The sequence below is a fragment of the Drosophila tropicalis genome, unplaced genomic scaffold (genome assembly GCF_018151085.1).
Source record: "Drosophila tropicalis isolate 14030-0801.00 unplaced genomic scaffold, ASM1815108v1 contig_979, whole genome shotgun sequence".
NCBI lineage: Eukaryota > Metazoa > Arthropoda > Insecta > Diptera > Drosophilidae > Drosophila > Drosophila tropicalis.
The window spans coordinates 1,072,338-1,091,245 of NW_027173482.1; the positions used below are offsets into that span (position 1 = coordinate 1,072,338).

At 35.2% G+C, this 18,908-nt stretch overlaps 2 protein-coding genes and 1 pseudogene across 2 annotated transcripts; all 3 read left to right on the forward strand.

Annotated features, from left to right (window-relative positions):
* Positions 1-1,071: 1,071 nt before the first annotated feature.
* On the forward strand, positions 1,072-2,799 carry LOC137586325 (probable trafficking protein particle complex subunit 13 homolog; annotated as a pseudogene).
* Positions 2,800-8,705: 5,906 nt separating this feature from the next.
* On the forward strand, positions 8,706-10,627 carry LOC137586326 (probable trafficking protein particle complex subunit 13 homolog). The gene is made up of 4 exons (XM_068302338.1): positions 8,706-8,710; positions 9,630-9,942; positions 9,999-10,127; positions 10,181-10,627. The coding sequence occupies exons 1-4, from the start codon at positions 8,706-8,708 to the stop codon at positions 10,619-10,621; spliced, it is 888 nt and encodes a 295-aa protein (XP_068158439.1). The 3' UTR covers positions 10,622-10,627.
* A 612-nt stretch (positions 10,628-11,239) lies between these two features.
* Positions 11,240-13,152, forward strand: LOC137586328 (probable trafficking protein particle complex subunit 13 homolog). Its single transcript, XM_068302339.1, has 4 exons — positions 11,240-11,244; positions 12,155-12,467; positions 12,524-12,652; positions 12,706-13,152. Exons 1-4 carry the CDS (start codon positions 11,240-11,242, stop codon positions 13,144-13,146), a joined length of 888 nt encoding a protein of 295 aa, XP_068158440.1. The 3' UTR covers positions 13,147-13,152.
* The last annotated feature ends 5,756 nt before the right edge of the window (positions 13,153-18,908 follow it).

The following is an 18,908-nucleotide window of genomic DNA, read 5'->3' on the forward strand; positions in this document are numbered from 1 at the left end:
GACTTTTTTTAGCCTTTTGAAAACGAAGATCTTTGTTTGGAAGTGATAGATGCCAAAAACATAATTAAAATTGGATCAATATTTTCCTTTCTGTGTAGAGTCACAAATAGTTCTGATCATCCTATGAAATTGCATATTCATCTTGATACTAAAATGTTAACAAACAGCTATACTGGATCTGCTGATTTTCTTTTGGAGGTATTACAACCGGCGGAAAAGACCGAGTTTTCTTTATCTATTTCTCCTTCAAATTTGGGCCTAATCAGAGTATCACCGTTGTTACTGGTTGATACTCTACAAAACAGGCGGTATTATTTTGAAAAGGTAGTAGATGTTTTTGTTGTTGATGCAGACTACCACCAAGATGATGTATTTTTCCTTAATAAGTTAACTGAATACGAAAATTCACAGGAATTACTAAGAGAAAAGAAAATTCAACTGCAAGTTGTTTAGTTATGACGGCAGCACAATATAAGAAAATATATATTTATAAATATTCGTCTAAAATATGGACAAGCAAGCTTATAGATAATGGTAAATATATCCTTTTGTAGCTATTAAACATATAACCTTCTTTGAACAGATAAATAAAACACATAAAATCAGTATAATTATTGAGAAATTGTGTATCTGGATGCAGAAGAAGGAAGTTAGAAAGTTTTACTCTTTGATATATCGTGCGAGTTACTAATGTTAAATCATATCAAAGCCGAAAAACCAGAATTTGTTTGGGTATTTTAAGAGAAACTTAGGAGGCGGTTGTAATTCAGCACTGCAACCATTTGTGTGACGGAAGTTAATTCAAAAACTAAGCAAAAAGGAAAGACGAAGAAAGCGAATCGCTATGTTTCTTAGCTCCAAACATGCTTGCTTAAAGTGCAAACCAAACAAATCAACAAATACAATTATTTTGGAAACAAATTTTTTTGTGCGAAAAAGGGTAGAAGACTCTGAGGGAATTGAGTGAGTGAGGCGCACACAATGAATTCGATGTGTATGAATGTTTTTGTGTGTTGTGACTCATAACCAAGGTAGGTATTGGCAGTGCTGTGATACTACCGATGCTACGCAATGGTGTACGACTGTTGACATTGTGTTATGTGAGAAGGCATTACAAGGGTCTGAAGGGTCTGCATTAATTTTGGCATTAAGCAAAGAGCTTGAAGGAACGGCAGTACAATGGCTGTCGCATGCTGGTTATGCTGGAATCAAATGTCCAGAGTTTAAGCAGTTATTTCAACAACGCTTTAAAAAGAGAAACGTCCATATGTAGACTATCGCCAGTTGAATTTGAACACGGTTTCTGACAGGTTTCCTTTGCCATTGATTGCAGATCAAATAGCTAGACTAAGAGACGCACAATACTTTACCTGCTTGGATATGGCAAGCGGATTTTATCGCATTCCGATAAGTTTAAATTCTATTGAATATGCGGCATTCGTTACACTAGATGGGCAATATAAATTTTTGTCCATGCCCTTTGCACTTAAAAACGCTCGTTCAGTGTTCCAAGGGGCAATTTTGAAAGCATTAGGAGATAGCATATTCGTACGTGATAGTTTACATGGATGATATCATGATCATAGCTCCAACCATAATTTAAGAAAAACTCGATTGCCTCAAGCAATTTTTGACTATCGAATCGAATAATTCAATTTGGCACACAAGCTACTCTTACTCATTTCTACCGACCTACTAAATTTGACTAAAATCGGACTAAAAACACGCAAAATATTCTTATAAACGAGTTTTACTAGGCGGTCTAAGGGGCGGAGTTGGTGCTAGAGTGCACGTTAATTTATAAGAGTGAGCGAGATAGCAGATGGTAGGAGGCATGCAAAAAGAATTTAATAAACATTTATGTAAGTAGTACATACAAGTATGTAGTGCATAGTCTGCCAAAGTCGGAAAGACGACTTACTTTCTGTAGGTCTTTTCCCTATCCTTAATCGGCTAGCGTATACCTGTTGTTTATTTATAAATATATACATTTAGACTGGTTTGCGAAGTCAACTACACCAGTCCTGCTGGATTTGACCAATCGTTACGGAAATTGTTCAAATTTAAAGTACTTAAACCACTTGATGTAAAGACCAAATTTTATAATGCGGAAATGGATGAAATATACCTACAAGCTCAAGTACAAAATGTGGACCTTTTTGCCTAGAAAAGGTGGAATTGGATAACTCGGAACATAACACAATCACATCCCTAAATACTCTTCCAAATGGAGAGTCCGTGTTAACCTCAAAACACATGCTGCAGCCTAACAATAGCTGTCAGTTTCTTTATTGCATAAAGGTGTGTACAGAATGTTTAAAACTAACAAGTGTACTTGTACATACATAAATTTTGATAACAAAGATCTTTGTTTGGAAGTGATAGATGCCAAAAAACGTAATTAAAGTTGGATCAATCTTTTCCTTTCTGTGTAGAGTCACAAATAGTTCTGATCATCCTATGAAATTGCATATTCATATTGATACTAAAATGTTAACAAACAGCTATACTGGATCTGCTGATTTTCTTTTGGAGGTATTACAACCGGCGGAAAAGACCGAGTTTTCTTTATCAATTTCTCCTTCAAATTTGGGCCTAATCAGAGTATCACCGTTGTTACTGGTTGATACTCTACAAAACAGGCGGTATTATTTTGAAAAGGTAGTAGATGTTTTTGTTGTTGATGCAGACTACCACCAAGATGATGTATTTTTCCTTAATAAGTTAACTGAATACGAAAATTCACAGGAATTACTAAGAGAAAAGAAAATTCAACTGCAAGTTGTTTAGTTATGACGGCAGCACAATATAAGAAAATATATATTTATAAATATTCGTCTAAAATATGGTTGTTACTGGTTGATACTCTACAAAACAGGCGGTATTATTTTGAAAAGGTAGTAGATGTTTTTGTTGATGATGCAGACTACCACCAAGATGATGTATTTTTCCTCAATAAGTTAACTGAATACGAAAATTCACAGGAATTACTAAGAGAAAAGAAAATTCAATTGCAAGTTGTTTAGTTATGATGGCAGTACAACATAAGAATATATATATTTATAAATATTCGTCTAAAATATGGACAAGCAAGCTTATAGATAATGGTAAATATATCCTTTTGTAGCTATTAAACATATAACCTTCTTTGAACAGATAAATAAAACACATAAAATCAGGATAATTATTGAGAAATTGTGTATCTGGATGCAGAAGAAGGAAGTTAGAAAGTTTTACTCTTTGATATATCGTGCGAGTTACTAATGTTAAATCATATCAAAGCCGAAAAACCAGAATTTGTTTGGGTATTTTAAGAGAAACTTAGGAGGCGGTTGTAATTCATCACTGCAACCATTTGTGTGACGGAAGTTAATTCAAAAACTAAGCAAAAAGGAAAGACGAAGAGAGCGAATCGCTATGTTTCTTAGCTCCAAACATGCTTGCTTAAAGTGCAAACCAAACAAATCAACAAATACAATTATTTTGGAAATAAATTTTTTTGTGCGAAAAAGGGTAGAAGACTCTGAGGGAATTGAGTGAGTGAGGCGCACTATGAATTCGATGTGTATGAATGTTTTTGTGTGTTGTGACTCATAACCAAGGTAGGTATTGGCAGTGCTGTGATACTACCGATGCTACGCAATGGTGTACGACTGTTGACATTGTGTTATGTGAGAAGGCATTACAAGGGTCTGAAGGGTCTGCATTAATTTTGGCATTAAGCAAAGAGCTTGAAGGAACGGCAGTACAATGGCTGTCGCATGCTGGTTATGCTGGAATCAAGTGTCCAGAGTTTTAGCAGTTATTTCAACAACGCTTTAAAAACAGAGACGTCCATATGTAGACTATCGCCAGTTGAATTTGAACACGGTTTCTGACAGGTTTCCTTTGCCATTGATTGCAGATCAAATAGCTAGACTAAGAGACGCACAATACTTTACCTGCTTGGATATGGCAAGCGGATTTTATCACATTCCGATAAGTTTAAATTCTATTGAATATACGGCATTCGTTACACTAGATGGGCAATATAAATTTTTGTCCATGCCCTTTGCACTTAAAAACGCTCGTTCAGTGTTCCAAGGGGCAATTTTGAAAGCATTAGGAGATAGCATATTCGTACGTGATAGTTTACATGGATGATATCATGATCATAGCTCCAACCATAATTTAAGAAAAACTCGATTGCCTCAAGCAATTTTTGACTATCGAATCGAATAATTCAATTTGGCACACAAGCTACTCTTACTCATTTCTACCGACCTACTAAATTTGACTAAAATCGGACTAAAAACACGCAAAATATTCTTATAAACGAGTTTTACTAGGCGGTCTAAGGGGCGGAGTTGGTGCTAGAGTGCACGTTAATTTATAAGAGTGAGCGAGATAGCAGATGGTAGGAGGCATGCAAAAAGAATTTAATAAACATTTATGTACGTAGTACATACAAGTATGTAGTACATAGTCTGCCAAAGTCGGAAAGACGACTTACTTTCTGTAGGTCTTTTCCCTATCCTTAATCGGCTAGCGTATACCTTCTGTTTATTTATAAATATATACATTTAGACTGGTTTGCGAAGTCAACTACACCACTCCTGCTGGATTTGGCCAATCGTCACTGAAATTGTTCAAGTTTCAAGTACTTAAACCGCTTGATGTAAAGACCAAATTTTATAATGCGGAAATGGATGAAATATACCTAGAAGCTCAAATACAAAATGTTACGACTGGACCTTTTTGCCTAGAAAAGGTGGAATTGGATAACTCGGAACATTACACAGTCACATCCTTAAATACTCTTTCAAACGGAGAGTCCGTGTTAACCTCAAAACACATGCTGCAACCTAACAATAGCTGTCAGTTTCTTTATTGCATAAAGGTATGTACAAAATGTTTAAAACTAACAAGTGCACTTGTACATACATAAATTCACAGCCAAAATCTACTATTGCGAGATGCTCCAAAGTATTGCGTCAATTTACCAATGTGGGTAAGCTTGATATTGTTTGGCGATCTAGTCTGGGTGAAAGAGGAAGATTGCAAACAAGTCAATTGCAACGATTGGTAGGTATTTTATTTAATATTATAAAATATATTTCTAATAGACTTTTTTTAGCCTTTTGAAAACGAAGATCTTTGTTTGGAAGTGGTAGATGCCAAAAACATAATTAAAATTGGATCAATATTTTCCTTTCTGTGTAGAGTCACAAATAGTTCTGATCATCCTATGAAATTGCATATTCATCTTGATATTAAAATGTTAACAAACAGCTATACTGGATCTGCTGATTTTCTTTTGGAGGTATTACAACCGGCGGAAAAGACCGAGTTTTCTTTATCAATTTCTCCTTCAAATTTGGGCCTAATCAGAGTATCACCGTTGTTACTGGTTGATACTCTACAAAACAGGCGGTATTATTTTGAAAAGGTAGTAGATGTTTTTGTTGTTGATGCAGACTACCACCAAGATGATGTATTTTTCCTTAATAAGTTAACTGAATACGAAAATTCACAGGAATTACTAAGAGAAAAGAAAATTCAACTGCAAGTTGTTTAGTTATGACGGCAGTACAATATAAGAAAATATATATTTATAAATATTCGTCTAAAATATGGACAAGCAAGCTTATAGATAATAGTAAATATATCCTTTTGTAGCTATTAAACATATAACCTTCTTTGAACAGATAAATAAAACACATAAAATCAGTATAATTATTGAGAAATTGTGTATCTGGATGCAGAAGAAGGAAGTTAGAAAGTTTTACTCTTTGATATATCGTGCGAGTTACTAATGTTAAATCATATCAAAGCCGAAAAACCAGAATTTGTTTGGGTATTTTAAGAGAAACTTAGGAGGCGGTTGTAATTCATCACTGCAACCATTTGTGTGACGGAAGTTAATTCAAAAACTAAGCAAAAAGGAAAGACGAAGAGAGCGAATCGCTATGTTTCTTAGCTCCAAACATGCTTGCTTAAAGTGCAAACCAAACAAATCAACAAATACAATTATTTTGGAAATAAATTTTTTTGTGCGAAAAAGGGTAGAAGACTCTGAGGGAATTGAGTGAGTGAGGCGCACTATGAATTCGATGTGTATGAATGTTTTTGTGTGTTGTGACTCATAACCAAGGTAGGTATTGGCAGTGCTGTGATACTACCGATGCTACGCAATGGTGTACGACTGTTGACATTGTGTTATGTGAGAAGGCATTACAAGGGTCTGAAGGGTCTGCATTAATTTTGGCATTAAGCAAAGAGCTTGAAGGAACGGCAGTACAATGGCTGTCGCATGCTGGTTATGCTGGAATCAAGTGTCCAGAGTTTTAGCAGTTATTTCAACAACGCTTCAAAAACAGAGACGTCCATATGTAGACTATCGCCAGTTGAATTTGAACACGGTTTCTGACAGGTTTCCTTTGCCATTGATTGCAGATCAAATAGCTAGACTAAGAGACGCACAATACTTTACCTGCTTGGATATGGCAAGCGGATTTTATCACATTCCGATAAGTTTAAATTCTATTGAATATACGGCATTCGTTACACTAGATGGGCAATATAAATTTTTGTCCATGCCCTTTGCACTTAAAAACGCTCGTTCAGTGTTCCAAGGGGCAATTTTGAAAGCATTAGGAGATAGCATATTCGTACGTGATAGTTTACATGGATGATATCATGATCATAGCTCCAACCATAATTTAAGAAAAACTCGATTGCCTCAAGCAATTTTTGACTATCGAATCGAATAATTCAATTTGGCACACAAGCTACTCTTACTCATTTCTACCGACCTACTAAATTTGACTAAAATCGGACTAAAAACACGCAAAATATTCTTATAAACGAGTTTTACTAGGCGGTCTAAGGGGCGGAGTTGGTGCTAGAGTGCACGTTAATTTATAAGAGTGAGCGAGATAGCAGATGGTAGGAGGCATGCAAAAAGAATTTAATAAACATTTATGTACGTAGTACATACAAGTATGTAGTACATAGTCTGCCAAAGTCGGAAAGACGACTTACTTTCTGTAGGTCTTTTCCCTATCCTTAATCGGCTAGCGTATACCTTCTGTTTATTTATAAATATATACATTTAGACTGGTTTGCGAAGTCAACTACACCACTCCTGCTGGATTTGGCCAATCGTCACTGAAATTGTTCAAGTTTCAAGTACTTAAACCGCTTGATGTAAAGACCAAATTTTATAATGCGGAAATGGATGAAATATACCTAGAAGCTCAAATACAAAATGTTACGACTGGACCTTTTTGCCTAGAAAAGGTGGAATTGGATAACTCGGAACATTACACAGTCACATCCTTAAATACTCTTTCAAACGGAGAGTCCGTGTTAACCTCAAAACACATGCTGCAACCTAACAATAGCTGTCAGTTTCTTTATTGCATAAAGGTATGTACAAAATGTTTAAAACTAACAAGTGCACTTGTACATACATAAATTCACAGCCAAAATCTACTATTGCGAGATGCTCCAAAGTATTGCGTCAATTTACCAATGTGGGTAAGCTTGATATTGTTTGGCGATCTAGTCTGGGTGAAAGAGGAAGATTGCAAACAAGTCAATTGCAACGATTGGTAGGTATTTTATTTAATATTATAAAATATATTTCTAATAGACTTTTTTTTAGCCTTTTGAAAACGAAGATCTTTGTTTGGAAGTGGTAGATGCCAAAAACATAATTAAAATTGGATCAATATTTTCCTTTCTGTGTAGAGTCACAAATAGTTCTGATCATCCTATGAAATTGCATATTCATCTTGATATTAAAATGTTAACAAACAGCTATACTGGATCTGCTGATTTTCTTTTGGAGGTATTACAACCGGCGGAAAAGACCGAGTTTTCTTTATCAATTTCTCCTTCAAATTTGGGCCTAATCAGAGTATCACCGTTGTTACTGGTTGATACTCTACAAAACAGGCGGTATTATTTTGAAAAGGTAGTAGATGTTTTTGTTGTTGATGCAGACTACCACCAAGATGATGTATTTTTCCTTAATAAGTTAACTGAATACGAAAATTCACAGGAATTACTAAGAGAAAAGAAAATTCAACTGCAAGTTGTTTAGTTATGACGGCAGTACAATATAAGAAAATATATATTTATAAATATTCGTCTAAAATATGGACAAGCAAGCTTATAGATAATAGTAAATATATCCTTTTGTAGCTATTAAACATATAACCTTCTTTGAACAGATAAATAAAACACATAAAATCAGTATAATTATTGAGAAATTGTGTATCTGGATGCAGAAGAAGGAAGTTAGAAAGTTTTACTCTTTGATTTATCGTGCGAGTTACTAATGTTAAATCATATCAAAGCCGAAAAACCAGAATTTGTTTGGGTATTTTAAGAGAAACTTAGGAGGCGGTTGTAATTCATCACTGCAACCATTTGTGTGACGGAAGTTAATTCAAAAACTAAGCAAAAAGGAAAGACGAAGAGAGCGAATCGCTATGTTTCTTAGCTCCAAACATGCTTGCTTAAAGTGCAAACCAAACAAATCAACAAATACAATTATTTTGGAAATAAATTTTTTTGTGCGAAAAAGGGTAGAAGACTCTGAGGGAATTGAGTGAGTGAGGCGCACTATGAATTCGATGTGTATGAATGTTTTTGTGTGTTGTGACTCATAACCAAGGTAGGTATTGGCAGTGCTGTGATACTACCGATGCTACGCAATGGTGTACGACTGTTGACATTGTGTTATGTGAGAAGGCATTACAAGGGTCTGAAGGGTCTGCATTAATTTTGGCATTAAGCAAAGAGCTTGAAGGAACGGCAGTACAATGGCTGTCGCATGCTGGTTATGCTGGAATCAAGTGTCCAGAGTTTTAGCAGTTATTTCAACAACGCTTCAAAAACAGAGACGTCCATATGTAGACTATCGCCAGTTGAATTTGAACACGGTTTCTGACAGGTTTCCTTTGCCATTGATTGCAGATCAAATAGCTAGACTAAGAGACGCACAATACTTTACCTGCTTGGATATGGCAAGCGGATTTTATCACATTCCGATAAGTTTAAATTCTATTGAATATACGGCATTCGTTACACTAGATGGGCAATATAAATTTTTGTCCATGCCCTTTGCACTTAAAAACGCTCGTTCAGTGTTCCAAGGGGCAATTTTGAAAGCATTAGGAGATAGCATATTCGTACGTGATAGTTTACATGGATGATATCATGATCATAGCTCCAACCATAATTTAAGAAAAACTCGATTGCCTCAAGCAATTTTTGACTATCGAATCGAATAATTCAATTTGGCACACAAGCTACTCTTACTCATTTCTACCGACCTACTAAATTTGACTAAAATCGGACTAAAAACACGCAAAATATTCTTATAAACGAGTTTTACTAGGCGGTCTAAGGGGCGGAGTTGGTGCTAGAGTGCACGTTAATTTATAAGAGTGAGCGAGATAGCAGATGGTAGGAGGCATGCAAAAAGAATTTAATAAACATTTATGTACGTAGTACATACAAGTATGTAGTACATAGTCTGCCAAAGTCGGAAAGACGACTTACTTTCTGTAGGTCTTTTCCCTATCCTTAATCGGCTAGCGTATACCTTCTGTTTATTTATAAATATATACATTTAGACTGGTTTGCGAAGTCAACTACACCACTCCTGCTGGATTTGGCCAATCGTTACTGAAATTGTTCAAGTTTCAAGTACTTAAACCGCTTGATGTAAAGACCAAATTTTATAATGCGGAAATGGATGAAATATACCTAGAAGCTCAAATACAAAATGTTACGACTGGACCTTTTTGCCTAGAAAAGGTGGAATTGGATAACTCGGAACATTACACAGTCACATCCTTAAATACTCTTTCAAACGGAGAGTCCGTGTTAACCTCAAAACACATGCTGCAACCTAACAATAGCTGTCAGTTTCTTTATTGCATAAAGGTATGTACAAAATGTTTAAAACTAACAAGTGCACTTGTACATACATAAATTCACAGCCAAAATCTACTATTGCGAGATGCTCCAAAGTATTGCGTCAATTTACCAATGTGGGTAAGCTTGATATTGTTTGGCGATCTAGTCTGGGTGAAAGAGGAAAATTGCAAACAAGTCAATTGCAACGATGGGTAGGTATTTTATTTAATATTATAAAATATATTTCTAATAGACTTTTTTTTAGCCTTTTGAAAACGAAGATCTTTGTTTGGAAGTGGTAGATGCCAAAAACATAATTAAAATTGGATCAATATTTTCCTTTCTGTGTAGAGTCACAAATAGTTCTGATCATCCTATGAAATTGCATATTCATCTTGATATTAAAATGTTAACAAACAGCTATACTGGATCTGCTGATTTTCTTTTGGAGGTATTACAACCGGCGGAAAAGACCGAGTTTTCTTTATCAATTTCTCCTTCAAATTTGGGCCTAATCAGAGTATCACCGTTGTTACTGGTTGATACTCTACAAAACAGGCGGTATTATTTTGAAAAGGTAGTAGATGTTTTTGTTGTTGATGCAGACTACCACCAAGATGATGTATTTTTCCTTAATAAGTTAACTGAATACGAAAATTCACAGGAATTACTAAGAGAAAAGAAAATTCAACTGCAAGTTGTTTAGTTATGACGGCAGTACAATATAAGAAAATATATATTTATAAATATTCGTCTAAAATATGGACAAGCAAGCTTATAGATAATAGTAAATATATCCTTTTGTAGCTATTAAACATATAACCTTCTTTGAACAGATAAATAAAACACATAAAATCAGTATAATTATTGAGAAATTGTGTATCTGGATGCAGAAGAAGGAAGTTAGAAAGTTTTACTCTTTGATATATCGTGCGAGTTACTAATGTTAAATCATATCAAAGCCGAAAAACCAGAATTTGTTTGGGTATTTTAAGAGAAACTTAGGAGGCGGTTGTAATTCAGCACTGCAACCATTTGTGTGACGGAAGTTAATTCAAAAACTAAGCAAAAAGGAAAGACGAAGAGAGCGAATCGCTATGTTTCTTAGCTCCAAACATGCTTGCTTAAAGTGCAAACCAAACAAATCAACAAATACAATTATTTTGGAAACAAATTTTTTTGTGCGAAAAAGGGTAGAAGACTCTGAGGGAATTGAGTGAATGAGGCGCACACAATGAATTCGATGTGTATGAATGTTTTTGTGTGTTGTGACTCATAACCAAGGTAGGTATTGGCAGTGCTGTGATACTACCGATGCTACGCAATGGTGTACGACTGTTGACATTGTGTTATGTGAGAAGGCATTACAAGGGTCTGCATTAATTTTGGCATTAAGCAAAGAGCTTGAAGGAACGGCAGTACAATGGCTGTCGCATGCTGGTTATGCTGGAATCAAATGTCCAGAGTTTAAGCAGTAATTTCAACAACGCTTTAAAAACAGAAACGTCCATATGTAGACTATCGCCAGTTGAATTTGAACACGGTTTCTGACAGGTTTCCTTTGCCATTGATTGCAGATCAAATAGCTAGACTAAGAGACGCGCAATACTTTACCTGCTTGGATATGGCAAGCGGATTTTATCACATTCCGATAAGTTTAAATTCTATTGAATATACGGCATTCGTTACACTAGATGGGCAATATAAATTTTTGTCCATGCCCTTTGCACTTAAAAACTCTCGTTCAGTGTTCCAAGGGGCAATTTTGAAAGCATTAGGAGATAGCATGTTCGTACGTGATAGTTTACATGGATGATATCATGATCATAGCTCCAACCATAATTTAAGAAAAACTCGATTGCCTCAAGCAATTTTTGACTATCGAATCGAATAATTCAATTTGGCACACAAGCTACTCTTACTCATTTCTACCGACCTACTAAATTTGACTAAAATCGGACTAAAAACACGCAAAATATTCTTATAAACGAGTTTTACTAGGCGGTCTAAGGGGCGGAGTTGGTGCTAGAGTGCACGTTAATTTATAAGAGTGAGCGAGATAGCAGATGGTAGGAGGCATGCAAAAAGAATTTAATAAACATTTATGTACGTAGTACATACAAGTATGTAGTACATAGTCTGCCAAAGTCGGAAAGACGACTTACTTTCTGTAGGTCTTTTCCCTATCCTTAATCGGCTAGCGTATACCTTCTGTTTATTTATAAATATATACATTTAGACTGGTTTGCGAAGTCAACTACACCACTCCTGCTGGATTTGGCCAATCGTTACGGAAATTGTTCAAGTTTCAAGTACTTAAACCGCTTGATGTAAAGACCAAATTTTATAATGCGGAAATGGATGAAATATACCTAGAAGCTCAAATACAAAATGTTACGACTGGACCTTTTTGCCTAGAAAAGGTGGAATTGGATAACTCGGAACATTACACAGTCACATCCTTAAATACTCTTTCAAACGGAGAGTCCGTGTTAACCTCAAAACACATGCTGCAACCTAACAATAGCTGTCAGTTTCTTTATTGCATAAAGGTATGTACAAAATGTTTAAAACTAACAAGTGCACTTGTACATACATAAATTCACAGCCAAAATCTACTATTGCGAGATGCTCCAAAGTATTGCGTCAATTTACCAATGTGGGTAAGCTTGATATTGTTTGGCGATCTAGTCTGGGTGAAAGAGGAAGATTGCAAACAAGTCAATTGCAACGATTGGTAGGTATTTTATTTAATATTATAAAATATATTTCTAATAGACTTTTTTTTAGCCTTTTGAAAACGAAGATCTTTGTTTGGAAGTGGTAGATGCCAAAAACATAATTAAAATTGGATCAATATTTTCCTTTCTGTGTAGAGTCACAAATAGTTCTGATCATCCTATGAAATTGCATATTCATCTTGATATTAAAATGTTAACAAACAGCTATACTGGATCTGCTGATTTTCTTTTGGAGGTATTACAACCGGCGGAAAAGACCGAGTTTTCTTTATCAATTTCTCCTTCAAATTTGGGCCTAATCAGAGTATCACCGTTGTTACTGGTTGATACTCTACAAAACAGGCGGTATTATTTTGAAAAGGTAGTAGATGTTTTTGTTGTTGATGCAGACTACCACCAAGATGATGTATTTTTCCTTAATAAGTTAACTGAATACGAAAATTCACAGGAATTACTAAGAGAAAAGAAAATTCAACTGCAAGTTGTTTAGTTATGACGGCAGTACAATATAAGAAAATATATATTTATAAATATTCGTCTAAAATATGGACAAGCAAGCTTATAGATAATAGTAAATATATCCTTTTGTAGCTATTAAACATATAACCTTCTTTGAACAGATAAATAAAACACATAAAATCAGTATAATTATTGAGAAATTGTGTATCTGGATGCAGAAGAAGGAAGTTAGAAAGTTTTACTCTTTGATATATCGTGCGAGTTACTAATGTTAAATCATATCAAAGCCGAAAAACCAGAATTTGTTTGGGTATTTTAAGAGAAACTTAGGAGGCGGTTGTAATTCAGCACTGCAACCATTTGTGTGACGGAAGTTAATTCAAAAACTAAGCAAAAAGGAAAGACGAAGAGAGCGAATCGCTATGTTTCTTAGCTCCAAACATGCTTGCTTAAAGTGCAAACCAAACAAATCAACAAATACAATTATTTTGGAAACAAATTTTTTTGTGCGAAAAAGGGTAGAAGACTCTGAGGGAATTGAGTGAATGAGGCGCACACAATGAATTCGATGTGTATGAATGTTTTTGTGTGTTGTGACTCATAACCAAGCTAGGTATTGGCAGTGCTGTGATACTACCGATGCTACGCAATGGTGTACGACTGTTGACATTGTGTTATGTGAGAAGGCATTACAAGGGTCTGCATTAATTTTGGCATTAAGCAAAGAGCTTGAAGGAACGGCAGTACAATGGCTGTCGCATGCTGGTTATGCTGGAATCAAATGTCCAGAGTTTAAGCAGTTATTTCAACAACGCTTTAAAAACAGAAACGTCCATATGTAGACTATCGCCAGTTGAATTTGAACACGGTTTCTGACAGGTTTCCTTTGCCATTGATTGCAGATCAAATAGCTAGACTAAGAGACGCGCAATACTTTACCTGCTTGGATATGGCAAGCGGATTTTATCACATTCCGATAAGTTTAAATTCTATTGAATATACGGCATTCGTTACACTAGATGGGCAATATAAATTTTTGTCCATGCCCTTTGCACTTAAAAACGCTCGTTCAGTGTTCCAAGGGGCAATTTTGAAAGCATTAGGAGATAGCATATTCGTACTTGATAGTTTACATGGATGATATCATGATCATAGCTCCAACCATAATTTAAGAAAAACTCGATTGCCTCAAGCAATTTTTGACTATCGAATCGAATAATTCAATTTGGCACACAAGCTACTCTTACTCATTTCTACCGACCTACTAAATTTGACTAAAATCGGACTAAAAACACGCAAAATATTCTTATAAACGAGTTTTACTAGGCGGTCTAAGGGGCGGAGTTGGTGCTAGAGTGCACGTTAATTTATAAGAGTGAGCGAGATAGCAGATGGTAGGAGGCATGCAAAAAGAATTTAATAAACATTTATGTACGTAGTACATACAAGTATGTAGTACATAGTCTGCCAAAGTCGGAAAGACGACTTACTTTCTGTAGGTCTTTTCCCTATCCTTAATCGGCTAGCGTATACCTTCTGTTTATTTATAAATATATACATTTAGACTGGTTTGCGAAGTCAACTACACCACTCCTGCTGGATTTGGCCAATCGTTACGGAAATTGTTCAAGTTTCAAGTACTTAAACCGCTTGATGTAAAGACCAAATTTTATAATGCGGAAATGGATGAAATATACCTAGAAGCTCAAATACAAAATGTTACGACTGGACCTTTTTGCCTAGAAAAGGTGGAATTGGATAACTCGGAACATTACACAGTCACATCCTTAAATACTCTTTCAAACGGAGAGTCCGTGTTAACCTCAAAACACATGCTGCAACCTAACAATAGCTGTCAGTTTCTTTATTGCATAAAGGTATGTACAAAATGTTTAAAACTAACAAGTGCACTTGTACATACATAAATTCACAGCCAAAATCTACTATTGCGAGATGCTCCAAAGTATTGCGTCAATTTACCAATGTGGGTAAGCTTGATATTGTTTGGCGATCTAGTCTGGGTGAAAGAGGAAGATTGCAAACAAGTCAATTGCAACGATTGGTAGGTATTTTATTTAATATTATAAAATATATTTCTAATAGACTTTTTTTTAGCCTTTTGAAAACGAAGATCTTTGTTTGGAAGTGGTAGATGCCAAAAACATAATTAAAATTGGATCAATATTTTCCTTTCTGTGTAGAGTCACAAATAGTTCTGATCATCCTATGAAATTGCATATTCATCTTGATATTAAAATGTTAACAAACAGCTATACTGGATCTGCTGATTTTCTTTTGGAGGTATTACAACCGGCGGAAAAGACCGAGTTTTCTTTATCAATTTCTCCTTCAAATTTGGGCCTAATCAGAGTATCACCGTAGTTACTGGTTGATACTCTACAAAACAGGCGGTATTATTTTGAAAAGGTAGTAGATGTTTTTGTTGTTGATGCAGACTACCACCAAGATGATGTATTTTTCCTTAATAAGTTAACTGAATACGAAAATTCACAGGAATTACTAAGAGAAAAGAAAATTCAACTGCAAGTTGTTTAGTTATGACGGCAGTACAATATAAGAAAATATATATTTATAAATATTCGTCTAAAATATGGACAAGCAAGCTATAGATAATGGTAAATATATCCTTTTGTAGCTATTAAACATATAACCTTCTTTGAACAGATAAATAAAACACATAAAATCAGTATAATTATTGAGAAATTGTGTATCTGGATGCAGAAGAAGGAAGTTAGAAAGTTTTACTCTTTGATATATCGTGCGAGTTACTAATGTTAAATCATATCAAAGCCGAAAAACCAGAATTTGTTTGGGTATTTTAAGAGAAACTTAGGAGGCGGTTGTAATTCAGCACTGCAACCATTTGTGTGACGGAAGTTAATTCAAAAACTAAGCAAAAAGGAAAGACGAAGAGAGCGAATCGCTATGTTTCTTAGCTCCATACATGCTTGCTTAAAGTGCAAACCAAACAAATCAACAAATACAATTATTTTGGAAACAAATTTTTTTGTGCGAAAAAGGGTAGAAGACTCTGAGGGAATCGAGTGAGTGAGGCGCACACAATGAATTCGATGTGTATGAATGTTTTTGTGTGTTGTGACTCATAACCAAGGTAGGTATTGGCAGTGCTGTGATACTACCGATGCTACGCAATGGAAATGGATGAAATATACCTAGAAGCTCAAATACAAAATGTTACGACTGGACCTTTTTGCCTAGAAAAGGTGGAATTGGATAACTCGGAACATTACACAGTCACATCCTTAAATACTCTTTCAAACGGAGAGTCCGTGTTAACCTCAAAACACATGCTGCAACCTAACAATAGCTGTCAGTTTCTTTATTGCATAAAGGTATGTACAAAATGTTTAAAACTAACAAGTGCACTTGTACATACATAAATTCACAGCCAAAATCTACTATTGCGAGATGCTCCAAAGTATTGCGTCAATTTACCAATGTGGGTAAGCTTGATATTGTTTGGCGATCTAGTCTGGGTGAAAGAGGAAGATTGCAAACAAGTCAATTGCAACGATTGGTAGGTATTTTATTTAATATTATAAAATATATTTCTAATAGACTTTTTTTTAGCCTTTTGAAAACGAAGATCTTTGTTTGGAAGTGGTAGATGCCAAAAACATAATTAAAATTGGATCAATATTTTCCTTTCTGTGTAGAGTCACAAATAGTTCTGATCATCCTATGAAATTGCATATTCATCTTGATATTAAAATGTTAACAAACAGCTATACTGGATCTGCTGATTTTCTTTTGGAGGTATTGCAACCGGCGGAAAAGACCGAGTTTTCTTTATCAATTTCTCCTTCAAATTTGGGCCTAATCAGAGTATCACCGTTGTTACTGGTTGATACTCTACAAAACAGGCGGTATTATTTTGAAAAGGTAGTAGATGTTTTTGTTGTTGATGCAGACTACCACCAAGATGATGTATTTTTCCTTAATAAGTTAACTGAATACGAAAATTCACAGGAATTACTAAGAGAAAAGAAAATTCAACTGCAAGTTGTTTAGTTATGACGGCAGTACAATATAAGAAAATATATATTTATAAATATTCGTCTAAAATATGGACAAGCAAGCTATAGATAATGGTAAATATATCCTTTTGTAGCTATTAAACATATAACCTTCTTTGAACAGATAAATAAAACACATAAAATCTGGATGCAGAAGAAGGAAGTTAGAAAGTTTTACTCTTTGATATATCGTGCGAGTTACTAATGTTAAATCATATCAAAGCCGAAAAACCAGAATTTGTTTGGGTATTTTAAGAGAAACTTAGGAGGCGGTTGTAATTCAGCACTGCAACCATTTGTGTGACGGAAGTTAATTCAAAAACTAAGCAAAAAGGAAAGACGAAGAGAGCGAATCGCTATGTTTCTTAGCTCCATACATGCTTGCTTAAAGTGCAAACCAAACAAATCAACAAATACAATTATTTTGGAAACAAATTTTTTTGTGCGAAAAAGGGTAGAAGACTCTGAGGGAATCGTGTGAGTGAGGCGCACACAATGAATTCGATGTGTATGAATGTTTTTGTGTGTTGTGACTCATAACCAAGGTAGGTATTGGCAGTGCTGTGATACTACCGATGCTACGCAATGGTGTACGACTGTTGACATTGTGTTATGTGAGAAGGCATTACAAGGGTCTGCATTAATTTTGGCATTAAGCAAAGAGCTTGAAGGAACGGTTATGCTGGAATCAAGTGTCCAGAGTTTTAGCAGTTATTTCAACAACGCTTTAAAAACAGAGACGTCCATATGTAGACTATCGCCAGTTGAATTTGAACACGGTTTCTGACAGGTTTCCTTTGCCATTGATTGCAGATCAAATAGCTAGACTAAGAGACGCGCAATACTTTACCTGCTTGGATATGGCAAGCGGATTTTATCACATTCCGATAAGTTTAAATTCTATTGAATATACGGCATTCGTTACACTAGATGGGCAATATAAATTTTTGTCCATGCCCTTTGCACTTAAAAACGCTCGTTCAGTGTTCCAAGGGGCAATTTTGAAAGCATTAGGAGATAGCATATTCGTACGTGATAGTTTACATGGATGATATCATGATCATAGCTCCAACCATAATTTAAGAAAAACTCGATTGCCTCAAGCAATTTTTGACTATCGAATCGAATAATTCAATTTGGCACACAAGCTACTCTTACTCATTTCTACCGACCTACTAAATTTGACTAAAATCGGACTAAAAACACGCAAAATATTCTTATAAACGAGTTTTACTAGGCGGTCTAAGGGGCGGAGTTGGTGCTAGAGTGCACGTTAATTTATAAGAGTGAGCGAGATAGCAGATGGTAGGAGGCATGCAAAAAGAATTTAATAAACATTTATGTACGTAGTACATACAAGTATGTAGTACATAGTCTGCCAAAGTCGGAAAGACGACTTACTTTCTGTAGGTCTTTTCCCTATCCTTAATCGGCTAGCGTATACCTTCTGTTTATTTATAAATATATACATTTAGACTGGTTTGCGAAGTCAACTACACCACTCCTGCTGGATTTGGCCAATCGTTACTGAAATTGTTCAAGTTTCAAGTACTTAAACCGCTTGATGTAAAGACCAAATTTTATAATGCGGAAATGGATGAAATATACCTAGAAGCTCAAATACAAAATGTTACGACTGGACCTTTTTGCCTAGAAAAGGTGGAATTGGATAACTCGGAACATTACACAGTCACATCCTTAAATACTCTTTCAAACGGAGAGTCCGTGTTAACCT